Source organism: Schistocerca cancellata, chromosome 6, assembly GCF_023864275.1.
Source record: "Schistocerca cancellata isolate TAMUIC-IGC-003103 chromosome 6, iqSchCanc2.1, whole genome shotgun sequence".
NCBI lineage: Eukaryota > Metazoa > Arthropoda > Insecta > Orthoptera > Acrididae > Schistocerca > Schistocerca cancellata.
Window position 1 is genome coordinate 290,829,073 of NC_064631.1, and position 21,755 is coordinate 290,850,827.

At 40.1% G+C, this 21,755-nt stretch overlaps 1 protein-coding gene across 3 annotated transcripts in view; it reads right to left on the minus strand.

Annotated features, from left to right (window-relative positions):
• LOC126190697 (voltage-dependent calcium channel subunit alpha-2/delta-3-like) overlaps positions 1–21,755 on the minus strand; it is a 398,470-nt gene that overhangs the window by 35,245 nt on the left and 341,470 nt on the right. For 2 of the 3 annotated variants that reach the window (XM_049931163.1, XM_049931161.1), the window contains 3 exons: positions 14,746–14,991; positions 7,590–7,695; positions 645–698 (listed from right to left, as the gene is read on the minus strand). In XM_049931163.1, the coding sequence (XP_049787120.1) occupies positions 645–698; positions 7,590–7,695; positions 14,746–14,991 (406 nt within the window). The remainder of the gene's footprint in view (positions 1–644; positions 699–7,589; positions 7,696–14,745; positions 14,992–21,755) is intronic. The other variant, XM_049931162.1, reaches the window with a different exon arrangement.

The window sequence follows — 21,755 nt, forward strand, 5'->3', positions numbered from 1 at the left end:
TATTTAGCTTAGGTGATTTTAGCTACACATCCTAAAAATAAAGTTGGAAATATATAAAGAGAAGGACACAGACTACATTGTGATTATAAACAATTTAAGTTTCTCTTATATCAAAACTGATTTAAAATAAAGTTAGACCATTAAAATGGGCATCAAAAATGGGTATCAGTTCTGGGTGATGTGTCCAGCAGCACTTGGATTTTACAGTCACTCAGTAACATTTATCGTCATGTCGGAAATGAGACATTTAGTACTATTTTTAAATACTTGTTGAAGGAATACCGAATATGGAAAATCATCAGTAACCACTCACAGTATAAAAAAATTCTTAATGTTAGATATCCAGGATATTATAGTGAGGTTTCTTTTTGATTGCTAAGCACCACTGGAAGGCACACGGGGTCTGATAACTACACAGCTACTCAGATCCAAAATCAAGCAAACATTCTCTGCAAGATAGTTTTCCAAACCACAAATTTGGGAAAGAAAATAACACATTTCAGGTGGAGCCAAATGTCACGATGTTGGTTTAATGACCTGGACTGAAAACTCTTGGGTACTAAACTGCAATCATTGTTATTGCAATTATGGGATAAAACTTCTGCACTAAACTGTCACACTATTTACACTGATAGCAATCTCACTCTGTTCTGGCTGTTCAGTGACTTCCTCCTCCAGATAGTCATCATCGTAGTACTCTGTAGAATATAACACACATATACAGAAACATGAGGCCTCTAATTACAATGTATAGACATTTTTACAGCTATAAATATCATTTTATTGTACCAAATATGGATGCAGGCTAATAAAAAAAGCAATACTGGCTAATGAATACGTTAAAGATATATAAAACAAAACACTGATATGTACTTCAAGTTTCTGTAAGCAAATATCCCTCAGACATAGAAGAACAAACATCCCAGAATTAGTTAAACTGAGCAAAATTTAAATTCAAAGAATTAACTAGTGGTTGGTGTTACTGGATGTATTAGATTTATAGTGATTTACATTATTTTTATAAAGGTAGAATGAATGGTAGGTTTAGAATCTATTTTATGCCTGATGCCTCTCCTAAGAATCATCGTGTGCATTTTGTCTGGTGTTTGGCCAGATATTTGTAACTCCACTTTTGCAGGATGAAGGTGGGGTCATTCTCAACGAATATTGCTTCTCACACATTTCATTCAACACCCGGTGCAAACAGAAAATGCTAGTTTGTTACTCATAATAATAAAAATATTTTTATAGTGATATATTATGTTCCTATTTTCTTACAACAGTCCCAACTAGATCATGTGCTTTATTTAACAAAATGTATTAATAGGGACAGCAAAAGAAAAGGCAGGTCTTTACTCCAACAGCAACTAAGTAGCACAGCTGTATGATGAAAACAGACACACTGTGTTGTGCAATCTGGCATATGAGACTGAGATAGTCCAAAGCACAGATGTTTACCGATTTTCATTATCAATTGCATTAAAGACTATCTGAAAGCAACAGTACTAATACAGCCCACTACAGTATAATTTTCTGTTTTCATAGAACATTTTCCTTGCTCCAACTCGTGTTAGGCCATGCTGAACTGTTTGTCCGCTACTGCCATGCAATGTGGTAAAGCACTAGTCATAGTATGTCTTTTGCTGTGTTTATTATTACGTATCATTAATCTGCACATTTCACTATCTGTGCTGGCATAAGCTGTCACCAACACACTAGTTGGCAAAGCCAAATCGATATGCTGGACTCTGAATTGCTGGAATCTTTTCCCTTGCATTACAGAAAAATTGCACAGGCCATGGACGCGGGCCCTGATCAGAAGATTTTGTTGCATTACATTTGCACATCTTGGCCTTGCTCATTGAACAGTGTCCAGAATTCAGTTGTGTGCTGATATTTTGTACATTGGCATAACTTTTCAGTTCAACAGGGTGTGATTCTAGTTCAAAATGACAGTGGACAACCACATGTGCTTATTCCCAAAGTGTTGCAAAGGGTATGTTGTAATTGCTCCACCAAGGACATTGGGAAATTGTTTGCACTAAACAGTTAGCATACTGGTACCATATTTGGCAGGGCATGGATGCCCACATTGAACAGACGACGGCACAGTGTCACACATGTGTGGAAAACCAATCCACTCCACAACAAACATTTGCAGCTTGGCCTAAGACTCAGTCACCATGGCAATGAGTGCACATTGACTTTGCAGGACCATTCTGGAATACTCTTTGGCTCATAGTGGTATACTCTTTTAGCAAGTTCCCATTTGCAGTGCCTATGGCTTCTACTACATCACTTAGAACCATTCAAGAGTTGTCCTCCATATTTTGCATAGAAGGTTCTCCAGAGGTACTTGTGTTGGAAGATGGACTACAGTTCACTTCATATGACTTTGAACAGTTTTGTGACAGAAATAGCATTTGTCATCTAACAAGGCTTATTTCACTCCCTGTCCAACAGAGAGGCAAAACACTTCATACACACTTTTAAACAACAGATGGCCAAGCTACACACCACCCACACATGTAAACAGGCACTGCAACTTTTTCTCACCTCCTATCACTCCCACCAATGAGACGGACCATCACTGGTGGAAATTCTGCATGGCCACCACTATTGGATGCTGCTACACTTGCTACACCCACTGCAGCATCTGGTGCTGCCAATGGCGCTCAAGTATCACTTTGTGCTGTGTGATCTTGTTCTTTTCAGGGTTTATGGCAACTGTGGGTTCTGGGAAAAAGTTTTCCGGAGGATGTTCCTATTGCTTCACAAGCCAGATGGCAGGGTATGTCGACAGTACGCCATCCTCCACAGTAACCTCACAGCTCCCAGCCCATCTCTACATCCAGCATCCTGCCTCCCCCCTCCCTAGAAGACAACAACATAGCATTGCAGTGGAGGGGGGGTAGGAATGTGCTGGTATAAGCTGTCACCAGCACACTGGTCAGCAGAGATGAAGTGAAGATCAATTAGTAGGTGCTGAATCAAGTGCACCTATCACATAAGAGGGCAGAAACACACCTGCAAGCAACATGCCACCAATGCCCTCTCGACAGTATGTATTTAGGCCTCCGCCATTGACCGGAAAGCCTCACCGACTCACTCATCCAGTTTGGCATCTGCCATTCACTTGCAGAGCTGGCCCAGTTCATGTCACAAGCTACAACAGCATATAGCAACCACATTAGTGATTATAGCAGGACTAGCAGTGTGACTAAAGCTTCTAATAGCAAGATTACTGATATTGCCTGCAGGAGGACTATTGCTAATGAGCTTGTACCAGAGCACATGGACTTTATTCAAGATAAATAAAAGTTCATATAAATAATAACTGTATTAATTCACGTGTGCAATTGTGTTGTAGAAAGAGGATACCAGTCACCCATAACAACATCCTCTTCCTTGCTTCCTTGTGGTACAAGAATCTACACTAGCTATATGGAATAAATAGATAAAATTTTGCCTTAAAGTATTTTGTTTCTAATGCAAATCTGATTGACTTTTTCCAATGCCATTGAGCGTCACTTGGAAGTGTGATGAGAGGTATTCGTCTGGGTTGATCCTATTAACACACTGCAGAAATAAAAATTCAAATTTCTTCTGAAACACCACAGAAAATGTGTCCAAAGATTCTCAGGAAAGACACTTGGTATGTTAATTTGTATGACTGGAAGTCTTATTTCCCTTTATAAATTTAAAATGTCATTTCAGAGTGACAGTGTTAGAGAAATAGTCTCTACAGAGAATATTTTCAGATGATACTACCTCGCAAAGTATTATACTGGGAACAAAAAGTCTACTTACCACAGAGTATTATAATCAAGAACACACAAATAGAAACCCTCACTTTTATGTTTTTGTTCCTGTAGCGACCAATCTGATGATGTATGATGCAACTCTCCACACCAGTTGTCTCGTGAAAGCCTTTTTTATCTGCATAAATAGTCCCTACTACATCCGTCTGAAACTGTTTTGTGCATTCAAGTCATGGATTCCCCCTACAGTTTTTACTTCACACTTCACTCCATTATCAAATTAAGTATTCCTTCTTGCTTCAAAATCTGTCCTATCAACTTATCCCTTCTATTAGTCAAGTTGTGCAGTAAAGATCTTTTCTCCTCAGTTTCATTCATTATCTTTTCATTACCTATCTGATCTATCCATCGAATCCATTTTCTGCATTTGAGGGGAAAAATCCATGCTGAGTTGGTGACAGTATACAGCAACAACGCACCATCATCTGAAGCAGTGGTTAGGTAATGCAGACACTTCCAGAGGGGTCAACCCAGTCTTGATGAAGGACAAGGGTTGGTTGGTTGGTTTGTAGATTAAAGGGAGTAAACTGAATGGTTATCAGCCCCTGGGACAAATGGGCATGGTGGGGGGAAGGGGGGCGACGATCTCTCTGTGAAGAATTAGGAATCAAAAGAGAAGTGGAGGCCCTGGTTTTCAAAACCTGTTGCATCTCTGTCAAGGTGATGGGGATAAAGTGAAAATCAGCTGTAGGTCAGTTTTTTGGCGTCTTGTATGAATTTTGAACCTTCTGAGTTCCACTTGCGCATTTGTGTTGTAGAAAGAGGATACCGGTCACTCATACATAACAACATCCCTTTTGTGGTGTGTGTACTGTAAGACCTTCGGTACACACACCATCAGATTATTTGACTTGTCGCTCTAACGAAGTAGGCGAGTGTCAGCAATATGTCTCGTGGTGTTATCGTGGCGTGTTTATCTTCTGCCATTAGGTCAGACGATAGAAATGCCACTTGCACGCTTAGAGTAGCAGATTGACGGTGACTAACTTTAAACAGAACTTGATTAATTTTCAAAGACATTTATTAAAGTAATAACAAGCATAAAAATAACTTAACTTGGTTCTGGATGCTATTTTCAATTGACAATCTGAAGTTCCTTTGGTCTTGGTACGTTAATCTTATTCTCACATATCTCTGATACTTGACAAAGTTTCTATGCATTTCTCTTCATGGCTATGTACAGGAATATGATAATCTTATTAGGCACAGACTGAAACTTGACTATAGTGTGATGCAGACTAATGCAGACTGGTACAGACTAATGCAGACTGGTACAGACTAATGCAGACTGGTACAGACTAATGCAGACTGGTACAGACTAATGCAGACTGGTACAGACTAATGCAGACTGACTAATCGGTGGTCTGTACACCCGTTATAATACCTCACGCGTTCAGGTATCACTGCACAAGTGTGGATCCGCGAGGAGAAAAGGTTCTACGTTAGCAGCAATCTCATTGGCTGCATTACATATTAATATGCGGATCGGCAGAAGCAGAATTTTGTCCATCTTTATGGCAGCGCCATCTCGTAGTGCGGAGACAGACGAGCGCTGCGCCTGCGCTGTTGTGCTTAGCGGGGCGCGCTCTATTGGGAAAGTTGTGTACGCGCTGACTACGCGGAACTATGTACACAACACCTTTCAAAAAGCCTGATGAACAAGGTAGCTGCACATTCATTGCATCTGTGTCAGGCCAATCCAGATGTTTTGATTATATGCCTAATCACATAGAGAAGTTCTCGGTGTATCACAAGGCCCCGAGACAAATGAGCAAAACAAGCAGTGGTAAGATCCAACCATCATCAGACATGGTGGTGATTGCTTTTTGTGACTGACATGGTGTGATGTTAAAAGATTATGCTCATAAGGAGCAAATTTTCAAAGGAGCATACTCCCAAAACCTCATGATGAGGTTACAAAAAGCTGTCACATCAAAGCACCAAGGGAAGCTCTCCGAGGAAGGTGTTTTTGCTTCACAACTATGTCCCAGCTTTTTGAGCACATGACACACATATGCTGCTTCTTTGGGGTATCAAATTTTGTTTTTCCTTCCTTCCTTGTCCCACATCAGTGCATGGTTGGCATGACTATTAGATTTGGCACAGTTAATTTAAGGGATGGTCAGAGGCCATTCCTATCACCACTACGTTAGCCCCGGGACAGAACGTGTGTGTTCCAACTGTCTGCGAGTAGCATTATTCATCTGAAAGTTTTCTAAATGTTTGTGAATTGCATAACTGAGGCAAGACTTTTGATGCCAGACAATTATTCACCTCGTAGGATGTGAAAAAGCACCTAAAAACCATATCCAGGTGAGCAGGCACATTGACCCTTGTCACTAACCCACTGGGCTGATTCGATCCGGGGCTGGCACATCTCCCTGTCTCGGAAGTGGCGCTTTAACATGTACGGCTAACCAGGTGGGTTAAAAAATTTTACCTTACCTCTCATTCTCACAATTTCTTAACATAGCTGCCATAAATTTCTTCTTCTTTTCACAGATGAAGAAAGCATTTCCTAAATGACGTTGAGGTGATTTTTGAGGTGCACTTTTTGTGAACAGCAGAAAAGAAGGCATCCACAACCAAAGTCAGCACCACATCGTGCAACAATAGAAAATATGTCACACCGGAGGGTGAATATCAACAGTAGGATGATCTAATTTCATGGTCACCGCTAGATTTTTTCAGAGTGATAATTAGAGCTTTATGACATCTCACATTTTTGACATTCACGGATTTCTCTTCTTCAGAAAGGCTTATCTTGCAATTGCCAGAATGTAATTGAAATACCTTCTACTTTGTGGTTTTTCAGTATTTAACTGCCCATTAAAATAAAAAATATCTGCAACTTGCAGCATCCAATCTCTTAATCTAATTCCTCGGCATCACTTGATTTACTTTGTCCACTATCCATTACTTTTGTTTCACATTTATTTATGTCCATTATATAAGTTCTTTTCGAGACACATCCACTCAGTTACGTAATACACATCAAAGTAAACTGAAGACTTGGCCAGGATGCAAGCACCATCATGTTTAGACTGACAAACTGCAAGTGTAGGTATTAACAGAGTACAAAATGGTTCAAATGGCTCTAAACACTATGGGACTTAACATCTGAGGTCATCAGTCAACAGTGTACAATCCAATATCATTACAAGTGGAGTGCAGTCACATGCTGTAAGTGTAAGTTTATTCATTAATGAATGAATGACTGAACTGTTCTTCCAAGTCCTTTGTAATTTCTGATGAGATTATAATGTCATTGTCAAATGTTGAAGTTTTTATTCCTTCCCCCTGAATTTCATGTTTTGACTTAGTTTCATTTATTGCTTTCTCAGCATACAGACTGAATAACATGGGTTATTGCTTTCTCAGCATACAGACTGAATAACATGGGGATAGACTGCAATGCTGTCTCACTTCTTTCTGAATTACTGCCTCTCTTTCATGCCCACTGACATGAAATTAATCATGCTGTAACCAAATTTAAACTCTTAAGGTAGTATGACATTATTAATTGCTAGCTCGGTTTGTTAAGTAACAATAATAATGATTTTGTCATTATTTCTTACACCAGACTTATTACACTTCAGTACACAGAAAAGAAGTTCAGCAAAGCTAAACATTAAAATCTGTGCCGTTTCATTTATGTTCAAAAATTCTTAAAGACAACACAACACAATTTATTGATTGCAGCCAACAAGGAAAAGACTTAACAGCAATTAGCTTTTTAATTATTGTCTGAAATTCTGAACAGCTTACCAAGAGGTGTGGCTGTTGCCCAGTTTAGAGACCAGAGCTGCTGTACATTTATTCGGAGCAAAGCCAACAGTAGCTCACTGATAAGCCACTGCACATATGCAATAGGCTGCAACACAGAATGAAGTGCTCAGAATAACACATTTTTATAGTCAGAAAGGATTTGTTTTCTAGTCAATGAGTAAATATACAGAAATTAATGGTTTTGTCATATTTAAAGGTACAGAAACATTCATATTTTTTCTTTGTCCATCAATTGTAAGGAAAATTAAGCACAAGGGGCATTTCAAAAGAAAAGATAAATTTATTTCTCTGACATATAAAATTTGAACACACATTTACATTACCTTAATAACAGTGCCAATAAAAAAATTAAAAGGATGAAGGGCAAAAGGGCAGGAAAAAAGGAAAGAAAAGAAAATGGAAAAAATTGAGTATTTGCAGCGGCTCATGAATAAATCATCAAACATGATTTTATGGTAGCAAAAAGTACTAATTTGAAGTGATGTATTCACAGATCTCTGTGCAGAATTCTCTTCACACTTCTGTCAGACAAATGTAGTGTAGCAGAGTGTTTGTGTGCAAAAGATTCATGTTTCAATACAGAACTTGTTTAACTTTCATATCCAAGGGAGAATCATTTTCTTATCAGGAGCACTCCCCATTAACCAAGCAAAAAGTGTATGAGAAATGCACACAGTGTTGTTATTGGTGACCTGCCACTTTTTTATAAATTTTTCAGCAACAAATGCTCAATGGTCCAGTGGTCACCTGACAAGATATGGTGTACAATGAAAATGGTTCAGTCGCACTCTGTAGAACACTATACGTATGACCTGGATGCCCGCTTCAGCAAACAGGCAATTTGTATTATCAGACTCAGAAAGGCATGACTAAAAGCTTATGCCACTGCATGTATTGTTATATAACAGCCAATGTTATGCTGTATTGTAGAACTCTATACACAAAATTAATTACAAATTTTTAACTTCTATCCTCAATCTTTAGACAGCCTTTTAGTTTTGCATACATATTTCTCAATTTTGAATATTTTTCAGTGACTTTTCCTTCCTTTGAAACTTCAATCTAGTAATTGAGTAAACTAATAATGTCTATCAATAATACATACGTGTGGGGCAGTGCACTGTTCACATCACTTAAATATTACAATTTTCCTCAAAAGATTATAGTTTTATTAAAAAAACTACATTTACCACAAAAATAAAAATCTATAGGATTCTTCCATAATACACACGCTAATAATTCACCGATACTCCCATAAGCAAATAAATTGTTTTTATTTTCAGTTTTCAAAAACACAATTTGACAACAGTAAGTAAAACAGAAACTGCCAAAAACCTAAGAGAAAACACAACAGGCAAAGCTAGGACAGTAGACTAAAGAACAACATATACACTTTTAATCATTGCCACAAGTTGACGCAATCCACACAGCTCACCTCCTATGCCCCCACCCCCTACCCCCCACCACTGCCATAGAGCATAGCTCCCAAAATATGTGGATATTTGCACTGTACCTGTCATCCTGATTTAGTATAAACTGCTGATATCTCTAGTGATTCTTGTGGACTTGTTTACTGAGACTAGGGTGACACAGGTTGAGTGGCTAGACCAAATACTGGTTTTGTTCAAAGTCAATGACATGGCTTTTCAGGTTTCTTATCACATAGGGCATCTGGTTCCAGCAAATATGCCATTTTAACCTGTTCTAGTGATACTGTTACTGGTTTGACATTGCACATTATTAACCACATGTTCATCACCCTGAGTACTCAAAAAGATCCAGAATAAGACAGCACCTATCCTCAGCTTCACATGCAAGCACATATTAAAATTATTGTGAGCAAAATCTGTCTGGTCTCCATGGTTGGATGCTGACAAAGGGCATAGCTTAGAGATTTGATTGTCAACATGTTGCAGTAAAAGTGGTAGCTCTGGTTCAACTGACAGCTGTTGTGTGGAAAGAGACTCCTACGGTGTGCTTAAAGTCTCTCCATACACCATTTCAGCTGACAGTGCTCCAATGTCTGGTTTGAAAGTTGTGCAGAGTTCCAGTAGGATCAGTGCAATGCAGCAGTCAGCTGTCTCCCCCCCACAGACAAGTGTGGCTTTTAACAGCCTATGCCAGTGCTCCACGATTCCATTAGTTGTGGAATAATAGCTGGTGCTGAAACTCATAGAACCTGGACAGTTTGAGGGGAACAATGTCGATTCAAATTGATTCCCTCCATCAGTAGCAGCATGAGCTGGACAGGCAAAATAGGAAATCCACATCATTCAAAAGGTCCTTGCTGTTGTTTCTGACAACATGTCACTGACTGGTATCACCTCAGCTTAACGAGTCTGTCTATCAATAGCCAAAATATAGTGTGTCCCCGGAGGAACAGTCAATATTCAGAATGATCATTCCCAGCACGAAAGTCTAGGAAAAATGTGCTCTAAATGCATGCCTTACGGTCAACGAGCATTTCTTCATCTTTGATAATGCAAAACAAATCTTTTCTACTGCAGGCTCTTTGCTTTCCTTGCTTTGGGAGAACACAGTATGGACCAAAGCAAGAAAAAAAATTGTCTAGTGAACATTGGCTCTAATTTGTGTATGATAGGAGCTATGAACCCTTGTTCAGTACATTATGGGTGTTTCACAGTGGCAAAGGCCCCAGCACCTTCACAGAGTTCCTACGAGTGTGTGAATGTATGTGCATTTTCTATTTTGGAAGACGGAACTTTTGTCCAAAAACTTGAGTGCTTAGCAGTCTTCTTCATTGTGCCTGTCTGTGAGTCAATGGCTCCTCTATGTGGTGAGTGACAATTTATCCTTTACATAATGTTGTTATTCCATCCTGGACTTTCCATTTTTTTATTATTGGGCACAGAAGTATCTCATAAGAGACCGTTGGATTTAGAAATAAATTATAAATGACTGCTGCACTACATTTGTCTATTCTAGTTGAGAATGTTACTGTGAGGACCGAGGCAAACCTTGGACATAATTAACTCTAGGCGCCTTCCATCAGAACTATCTGAGACGTAACATTCAATCAATTCTTGTTCCTTCTACTAAGCCAACTTACGTGGCTGGAGGTGCAAGAGAATTTTATAAAACGATAATTTTTCCTGTAAGTGGTATAACTGGTGCTACATCAGAGACTGAGATTCACTGTTTCATACAGATCACTCAGCTTTTTGGAGTAATGCTTTGGTCATACCAGTAGATGGCACTATTAGCGTATTTGTGAAACTGAGCCCACACCCTGACATTACTTTGAAAAAAATCTTCTGCCTCTGCATTTATACTAAATAGCTGCTGTTTATCTTCTATTTGTAATTCAACATTTCATTGATTACATTTGTATTTCTCAAAGAAAACAGTTACAACTATGGTATAATGGAAGGAGTTCACACCATACAAATGAGGCACCGAGTCATCAATAGGCACATGTTGCTACCTTTTAGATGAATACTAATTCTGAGCTACACATGCACCTGCACGGCTACAGAGTCTCAACTGACTACATTGTGCTGAGACTGCAGCTCGAGTTGGGTGAAGGGTAGTCAGGTGGAGTGTAGGTGGGAGGGTAGAGGAAGGTGGCTGATGGCTGGGAAGACAAATAGCAGATGCACAGGATATGCATGTGGCGCAAGTGAACTCATTCTAACCCCAGACAGTTGGGAACAGCACACAATGATGTGGGCAGGAATGAGAGGAGAGAACCATGGGAGACGGAGAATGTGGAGAGGCTGGAGGTGGGTGTGATGTGGGGGTTAATGGGTATCAAGGTCAAACAACCTGGCCTGCAGTGAAGTGTCGGTGCAATGCAGTCAGCTAGATGTGTGTATTTATGAGTATTCTATTACCTCTGAAGGAGGATTTATTCAGAAATAGCAACATGCTCAGTCCTTTTTATGTGCCTAACACTGATTCAACACCTCAGTTACATTGTGAGAAAATAGTTACATTCATCTGTAATAACAGAGGCCTGTTTTCAATACACCACTGCTTGTTCCCTAACTTTACAACAGACATTTAGCCGGCCGGAGTGGCCGAGCGGTTAAAGGCGCTACAGTCTGGAACCGCACGACCGCTACGGTAGCAGGTTCGAATCCTGCCTCGGGCATGGATGTGTGTGATGTCCTTAGGTTAGTTAGGTTTAAGTAGTTCTAAGTTCTAGGGGACTTATGACCACAGCAGTTGAGTCCCACAGTGCTCAGAGCCATTTGAACCATTTGAACAGACATTTCTACTTGCAGTATAGCTAACAGTAAATTTCAATCTTTGATTCTAGATGACCATTTAATCTTTTGCGTTGGTAGGTATTACAAATTTCTTAATTTATGTTTCATAGTGACTTATGAATACCTTCACACTTATACATGTAATTTCACTGTGAACCATGGAGGAGGAGGAAAATGTACATAACAATTCTCTTTTGTGTCCTGTAATTGTGCACATCACAGTTCACCAGAAAATGATCATTGCCAGAAATAAAAACCATTGAGTAACTGGGAAGATAGTGCAAGAATTTTGATCTTTAGCCACTTCTTACCCACTGTTGGACTATGTCTGACATGATTTTCCATTACAGCTCCAATGTTCCATAAGTGTAAAATAAATAAGAGTTGTGGAGAATGCAGAGAGTAGAAAAATTGGACTGGCAATGGCTGAAGAGTCCTCTGCTTTGGGTTATCTATTTTCTATGACATTTCTTCTGGTCTCTTCTGTTGAGCATAGAGCTCATTCACTTTAACTACATTGCTTCAGAATATAGGTCAATAAGACAACAGGAAATGAAGCTATCACTCTTGTCTTTTTGTCAGCACAATGACAGATACTGGGCAGTTATTATTAAACTGATGGTGTTCCAAGTGCTGCAGTACAAGCAGTATATATCACAGGATGCCGAAACAGCATTTGTATGTTCATTAATCAGTGCACTCACAGAGTATGCAGGAAAAAAAACACTAATTCCACTTTGTGTCACGAGGTGACAATACGGTGCTGTAAGCAGTCAGAATATGAAGTAGTCGCAGGAAACACATGGTAACAGTGGATCTGGCATGTTTATTAGTATATAGTCATATGTTACAACACGTGTTCAATATGCTCTCATGACTCATCAAAATGCTGCATCTCTAACATGGCACGGTTGACAGCTGCTCTGAACATATCCAGTGTAATCAGAGCGATATGTCATCATGTGCTAGCCTTCAGATCAGAAAGAGTCCAAAGGCCACACCGTCTTGAAATTTCCTAGAGATGATGCAGTCATTACCATAGGTTTCCCTGATCAAATCTTTCACCAGGCAAGCGACATGGCGACATGCGGTGTTACGCCATCTACCATGAAAGTAGTAGTGTGGAGACAGCTGGATTCTTGCAAAGCTGGAATCATGTATTCCACAAGAAGGTCCTTGTAATGTGCAGATGTCACTGTACCCCTTGCTTGATGAACAACAGACTGAGAATGAAGGAGTTTGTGAAACCACATCACACAGTCACATAAGATGACCAAGGAGACTATTTGCACTACGCTTGTCTGTCCTTTTTAGAATACTGCTGCGAGGCATGGGATCCTTACCAGATAGGACTGACGGAGTACATCGAAAAAGTTCAAATAAAGGCAGCATGTTTTGTATTATCACGAAATATGGGAGAGAGTGTCACAGAAATAATACAGGATTTGGGCTGGAAATCATTAAATGAAAGGCATTTTTTGTTGCAACGGAATCTTCTCACGAAATTCCAGTCACCAACTTTCTCCTCCAAATGCGAAAATATTTTGATGACACCGACCTACATAGGGAGGAATGATCACCACGATAAAATAAGGGAAATCAGAGCTCGTACAGAAAGATATAGGTGTTCATTCTTTCCGCACACTATACGAGATTAGAATAATAGAGAATTGTGAAGGTGGTTCGATGAACCCTCTGCCAGGCACTTGAATGTGATTTGCACAGTATACATGTAATCGTAGATGAGTGGAGTGGATGTTCCTACACAACATGCGGTGGAGTAGAACCCCATATGTGACAGTTCTGCACATTCACTGTTCCGTGCAAAGTAAAAAGTGCCTCATTCTTTGCAAAGAGTATTCCCTGCCACGTCATCCATATATGTGTGTGTGTGTGTGTGTGTGTGTGTGTGTGTGTGTGTGTGTGTGTGTGTGTGTGTGTGTCAAAAAAATGAAGGACAAAGTCACAGTATTGTAGCCTATATTGGGGCTTTATTTGGTGCACATTCTAAATCTTGTAGTGATACCAGTGTAAAATGCATCAAAAATCCTTACAACTGGTGACAAGGTAGACATAATTCTCATGATACAGCTTGAGCACTGGCTGCAGAATTTGGGACATGGTTGGCTATAGCTACAGCAACTTCATCAACAACTGACATGGGAATGGATCACCTCCCTCTCCTGGATGCACCACCTAACTCATCTGTTTCTTCAGGTTTCTTGATCATATTCTTTAGCCCATTTATTGGCAGGCAGGCTCTATGCAGCCGTTTCTGCAGGCAATAATGCCACAATGCAGCACTTTTATTGCTGCCATTCTCATAAAACAACTTTATCAGCAGTTCATTGTCTTTCTTCTCAATAGCCATTGCTTTTCATACAGAAAACTTCAACCTTCTTAACCCTTTACACCAACAGTCCCTTCACAAAAGAAAACATCATGTGTAGCCATGCAACAAAACAGGAAACACTTCACATTTTGACTGCTTACAGCACCATATTTTCACGTGCAGGCAGAAAGTGGAACTATTAATTTTTCCAACATACTCCATGTCTGCACTGATTAATTAACATACTCACGATGTTTCCTGCATTCTGCGATGTATACAGTCAACAATGCAGCACTCGGAACACAGTCAGTTTAATTATAACCACTCAGTTCTTCTAAGAGCAAAACTTACTGAACTGAGCTTCTTTATAAGATTATCTATATATTGACCCCATTTTAAATTGCAGTGCAATTGAATCCCAAGGAATGTATGCCCGTCTGCTGTTAAGTGATTCTCCTATGTCATCAGTATCTATCCATCCTTCTACATAGTTAGGTCTACAATTCAGAAACCATTGATTTAGGATCCTAAATAGTCTATTCTTGAAATTAGTACTAAGATTCACACTCACTGTCCAGAGTCCACCAGCAGCACTACTGTCTGGGACCATGGTGAAGCACAATGATTGATAATCATAGATTGGAATTTCTCTGAAAATGCCTTGCTCCACCATTTCTTTCATCACAGCACCCTCCACTTCCCCAAAAAATTGGCCAGTATGTTCCAGCGTCTCTGAGATCACGATATAGCCATTGCTATCAAGTAAGTAGCAGTCCAGTCCTTCATGTGCGCAAGTTTCATTGTAGTGGTGAGTACCCTGAAAGCATTACAATAAATCTCTTTACATCAACACAAATATTCATCAAAATATTAATTTTTTGATAATTAATTACAAAACTACTAAAATGTAGAAACAAAACTGATGGATAACATGAACAGAAATGTAAACTGGAAAAACTTTCCTATGAGCTTGTGGGTGGGAAGTGGGGGTGGGAAAGGGGAGACGGAGGGAGGGGGAGGGGGAGGGGGAGGGGGAGGGGGAGGGAGAGAGAGAGAGAGAGAGAGAGAGAGAGAGAGAGAGAGAGAGAGAGATGAGATTTAGTTTGTAGCTAGGAACTTAAAAACCATGGATAGCTTCATTTTTACCATAGATTCTGAAAAAAAAAAGGTACTGACAGAGAATCAGCTTCTCCCATATTGCTGTTATAGTTGGAGTCAGGAATGAAGGCGGTCGAGTTTAGGCTTGTTCTGCCCATCTAAGTCACACAATCTCTGACAGCCAATGAGCATTTAGAAGTATTCTGAGCTGTCTGCTGTGAATGCCTTAGCTAATGCATGATTAAACACAATCGTAGCAAGTTGTTTAGTGAATTTCTATTCCATTTGTTGTGAGTTGTCATCGCTGATGGAGGTGGTAATTGATAAATTCTGCATAAGAAAATGAGAGATATAATTTGCAGGATACACACTTTCTTCAAGTGGAAAACATGGGCATATGTATACCACAATTGTCACTTGGAACCGCCAACAAAGCAATTTCCATTTGTGCCTTGACATGCATGAACTACTATTGTTCATGAATCATACTACAATAAGTTCATTATCCTTTCACCCAGGGAGTACATAAGAGATACCCCTAACAGTAATAGGCAAAGCAATACAGTTTCAGAGCTGCTGTATCACTGGCCTTATGAAATATTCTGTGTATTAGAACTTCCCTGACAACACTAATTGTTGGGAGTCACTACAATGAGTTCATCTTATTTTGTTAAGACTCAAAGGGAGAATAGTGGTAAATCATGTTGGACAGTTTGGCCTTCATGCGCACCATGTTAAAGCATGTTATAATTAGAAATTGTTTCAATTAAATTTTTGAACTAGTGTGGAAGTGTCATTGTGCCAAGTATTTAAAGTAGTTATTTCATTTCATTAAGTTTTGTAATAATTCAGTTTCTTTCTTTTTGAACAGAAAAATGTACAGCAATACTAAAATCCTGCGTGCGTGAAGCTACTGCACTAATACCAAGAAATTAACCTGTATTATATGACCATATGTTGGATTTATGCAAGAAGAACGTAAGTGTTATGTAAAACTGTGATACGTGAAAAATATGTGAACATGAATTTTTAGTCAGATAAATAGTCTGTGGGGATAATATTGGCATAATGTAAGTGATAAGTGCCCATAAGACTACTCTGATAAGATCAGTAATTTTTATGCCACCATTTATTCTGATGTAACACCCCATACACTTGTTCAATCAACATAATTTTTTGAGTGAACTTTTTTTAAATCTCTTAACTATGTAAATTATTGAAGGGGTTGTTTTACTCAAGTACAACAGATAACTTTTCTTTTACTTTCAGCTTAATATTTGCATAAAATCCATAACAGTTATATCTAATGGTGATTGTCGAGCTCATAACCACGTGAAAGAGTAGAAGTATTAGTGAGTAGTACCCAGGGAAGTGTGTTAGATCCCTTACAGCTCAGGTCATATATTAATGACCTTGCAGACAATAGGAACCTAAGACCTTTTGCATATGATGTAGTTGTCAACAGTTAAGTACTATGTGAAAAAAGGTGCACAAATATCCAATTTGATCCTCATATGATTTGAAAGTGGTGCAATGATTAGTACCTTGCTTAAATGTTAATAAATGTAAAACTGTCCACTTAACAAATAAATAAATAAATAAATAAAAATAAAACCACTAATATGTAAAATAAAGGAAAGACCACCACTCATGTGTAACTGACTGATGTTTGCACATTGAAACACACAACAGAAAACAGTATTTACACTAGGCTTGGAACTCTTGGTTCTTTATCTTGCAAAAGTACACCCATTCACACACACACACAACTACAGGGACACCCAATCACACACACCCGTGGGTGTCGTGAGACTGAATGTTGATTATCTCTTGTTGAGAGCAGTTGTCTGTGTAGATGGAGGTGGGGAGAAGTAGCAAGATAGTGTGGGGCAGCTCATTCGACAGATGACTCAGCAGCTGCACAACATGAAAGGCACAGAGGGTTGACTCTAAAGCAGGCAGAGAGAGAAGAGGGGGAGGAAAGGAAAGGAGGGTGGAAACGAAGGGGAAGACAAAAAGAGAAAAGAGAAGGTAGATGCATGGAGGGGGGGGGGGGGGGTTGAGAGTGTGTGGTAGGGGAAGGAAAAGAAAGGTGAGGACAGAAGAGAGAAGGTCAAAGATAGTGTGAGATAGTGGAATACAAGTCAGCAGAGGTTTAGGCCAGGAGGATGGAGAGAGCACAAGATATGCTGGAGAGAGAATTCCCATTTCCATAGTTCAGAGGAACTAGTGCTGAAAGGGAATATCTTAATGGTCACATAATAAAGCAGCTGTTGAAGCCATTAGTGTTGTGATGTGCAGCATGTTCGGCAATTGGATGGTCAAGTTTGCAGTTTGCTACAGTTTGGCAATGGCCACCATGTGAGTAGGCAGTTGGTTACTTGCTGTGCCCACCTAGAATGCTGCATAGTAATTGCAGCATAGCTGATATATACTGATCAGCCAGAACTTTATGACCACCTACCTAACTGACAGCATGTCCACCTCTGGCATGGTCAGCAGTGGTGACATGTCATGACACGGGAGCAATGACGCCTTGGTAGGTCACTGGAGCAAGCTGGCACTACAACCGTATACGGAGGGGGCCGATGAGCTCTGATGCCACATTCCATCACATCCCAGATGTGTTCGATCGGGTTCAGATGTGGTGAGCTGGTGGGCCACCACAATAATTCAAACTTGCCACTGTGTTCCTTGAACCAATCCATTACACACCTGGCCTTGTGACATGGTGTATTATCTTGGTAAAAAATGCCACTGCCATCAGAAACATGATCATATTGAAGAGGTGTAAGTGGTCTGCAACCAGTGAATGATACTCTTTGGCTGTCATAGTGCCTTGCATGAGCTCCACTGGACCCATAGATGCCAATGTGCATGTTCCACACAACATAATGGAACTGTCACCAGCTTGTCTTCATTCCGCAGTACAAGTGTCAAGGAGCTGTTTACCCTGGAAGATGACAGATTCGCACCCTCCATTGGCATGACAAAGAAAGTATCAGCATTCATCAGCCCATGCAACATACTGCCACAGTGCCAATGTCCAGTGCTGATGGTCATGTGTCCATTTCAGTCACAGTTGCCAATACCGTGGTATTAATATTGGTATGTACATGGATCGCTGGCTGTGGATGCCCACCATTCGGAGTGTTTGGTGCACTGTGTGTTCAGACACACTTTGCTCTTGCCGAGCCTCTGGGCCATCACAACCTGCCTTCGGTAAAATTCGGACAGATCATGCACCTTCCCCATTCTTCCCATGGGCACCACATTCACAGATACTAAGTGCACCATGTGTGTGTGTGACTAGCAGCAATTCCTCACCAGGTGATGCTGTTATTACAGGGCCGGCCAGAAATTCTGCACATGTGCAATGCTCCTGCACATGTGAAACTTCCGGGTCATAGCATGCACGCCACAGCTGTCAGCATTCATGTTTCTACGCACAGATGTCACTTTATCCACTTGCTGGGATACTCTGTACCGGCGCATTCTAGTGCTCTTTCCACAGCGTGCAAGCCAACTATGGGAAGGTATTTTGCGTAGTAAACATTTAAAATACTGTCACAGTCTACTCATTGAGACGTCTACTTTTATGTTAACAGTTTAACCCAGTAAGACAAGTAATACAGTTAACAACCGTGGGTTTTTATTAAGACAATTTGACTGATGGCACGTAAATACGCGTAATGTTTTTGATCTAGTATTTAAGAAAGAGAGCACTTAGCGACTTCCAACGAACCTTATTCATGATTTCAAATAACATTAAACTAATGCAAGGTTTCCTATAACTAATTCTCGCTGCCCTCAGTTACACCCACATAATTTCTGTCTCACTTACCTCTGAACAGAATAATAACCGCAGACCTCTTGATGATCACCTGTTATTTAAAAACCATTATTGCTATATCTTTCATCAGTTCCATCTGAAATCTGCATAATAACCGACAATTAGATGAATGTTACGTTTTATCGACTTCAGCTGGGTGTAGCCCTTCACACATTTAAAAAAACCCTAAATGTAAGTATACATTGGAACAATTGGTTTAATGACCAATTTTCCTGATAATAATGTAACATGGAGCAGAATGAGGCAATATTGAACAGTTAGTATGTTCCTTAATTTTTACAATTATTGACATGTATTCTTGAAATCTAGCACTTTCACGGACCAGTCCAAGAGTCGGGAAATGTGCAGTGTTTTCTGTCAATAGCTGGCTCTCCCATAGTGCAAGCTTCCTTTCAAAGGCCTTTACTTTTTCCAACATGTCAGATATTAAATTATTTTCACCTTGCAGACTGACGTTCAGGCAGTTCATGTGAGACGTAATGTCCATGAGAAATGCAAGGTCTGGTATCCAACAAGGGTCTTCTAACATAGGTTCGCTTTTTCCATTCTCATGTAAGAATGTTACTATGAGCAAATGTAAATCAAAAAATATTTTCAGCATTTTACCTCGACTGAGCCGGCGTACTTCGGTTTAGTAAGGTACGTGCCGTAATCCGCTCCTAATTCTTCCAAGAACCGCTGAAACTGGCGATGCGTAATCCCATGTGTCTTCAGATAGTTTACAGTACGCACAACAATTTGCATGACGTTTGCTAATGTTAATGATTTTGCACAAAGCGCCTCTCGATGCAGAATGCAGTGAATTCCATACAACGTCTCGTCTGTGCGCCCTAGCTTTTTGCGCATCCGTGCTATGAGTCCTTTCTGATGGCCTTGCATTGATGGTGCTCCATCTGTACTCACTGAGACTAAACGATTCCAGTCCATACCGACACCATCAATCGCTTGCTCAACAGCATGGAGTAAGTCCACAGCTGTAGTAGTCCCTTTCAAAGGTACTAAGTCCAAAACGTCTTCTGTTACACAAAGTGCTTTATCGACACCTCGTATGTATATCACAACCTGGGCTGTATCTGTAAGATCTGTTGCTTCATTGAGCGCATCAGAGAAAGCAACCAAGTCTTTAGCCTTATTTATTAGCTGCCTGTGCACATCGCCGGCCATAGCACTGATACATCTTGTCACTGTTTGTTTGGACAGACTGATTTCTTAAAACCTGCTAACGTTCGTGGGACACACAAGTTCTGCAGCATCAATCAGACACCCTTTCACAAACTCCCCTTTGGAAAAGGATTTCCCAGATTGTGCAATACTTAATACGATTTTAAAACTTGCTCTCAGTGAAGATTTAGTGTGGTTGTCATTCTGGAAAATTGAAAACAGTACATTGTACAGTGTACAGTAAAATAGACATACATGTAACACAAGAAACTAAGAGTTCAAGAAGTATCAGTTACTTTAACGTACAGTAAAATCGAGTTGATGTGTCTCATCCATTTTCTTAAGTGCATTTAATTTTGCTAGCCATTCTTCACTGTTGAGTACACTACACTCGTCTTTGTGATATGTATTGTAGTGTCTTTCAATTGAAAACTTACGCTGGCAGCCTATTATTCGGCAGCACAGCAAACACTGAGTTTTTGCCAACGGCTACAAAAAAGAATTGCAGTTCCCAGTCATTTTTAAATGACTGAGAACATAGATCTCCCGTCCTTTGCTTTTTCACAGTACCTGCCATTTCTCAATACTTCTCTGTTAAGGTTACAGTCACCAGGGGTAAATGAGACTGGGTATGTTGTGCTCTTGCTTGTACCACATAAACAGGGAAGTGGAGGCACCGCCGTTCATTTAGGACACATTTCTAATAACAGATGTCGCTGTCGCTCACTGTCGCACACGTGCGCACATGTGCAGCACTTCCGCACGTCTGCAAAGTGTGCAGCGTTTTGCCGGCCCTGTGTTATTTGCTGGTCAGATTTATATCAATAATAGGTTGGTGGTCATATTGTTATGGCTGATCAGTGTATATTATGATTGCATTCACATATGGCCCTGTCTTTTATAAGGTATGAGATTCCTGTGACAGGACTGTGATAGGTAGGTATATAGGACAAGTCTTTCAGCTCGGTCAACCACATGTAATAACTGAAGGGGTGCAGGATTGGAAGAAGTATGGACAAGGAAAATGTGTACGCTACCCAAAGTAGTGCTCTGCATCCCACCTAACCTGCAGGCTGCCCTTGTCCATTGCTATTCCAATCCTGTTACCAATAGTGCAGCCCATTGATTATTCTCTTCTCATCAGTTGAAGTGCAAGACTTGTCCCATACACCCACCTGCCACCTCCTACCAGAGCCCAGTCACAGGCATTTCCTACCCTATAAAAGACACAGCCACATGTGATTGCAGCTGTGTTATATATCAGCTACATTGCAATTACTGTGCAGCATTTTATGTGGGCATGACAAATAGCCATCTGTGTACCCAATGAGCAGCCACTGCCAAAGTGTGGCAAACCAAAACCTTGACCATCCAGTTATCGAACATGCTGTCCCTGTAACACAAATAGCTTCAACAGCTACTTCACTACATGAGCCATTTGGGTACTCTCTTTCAGCACTAGTTTCTCT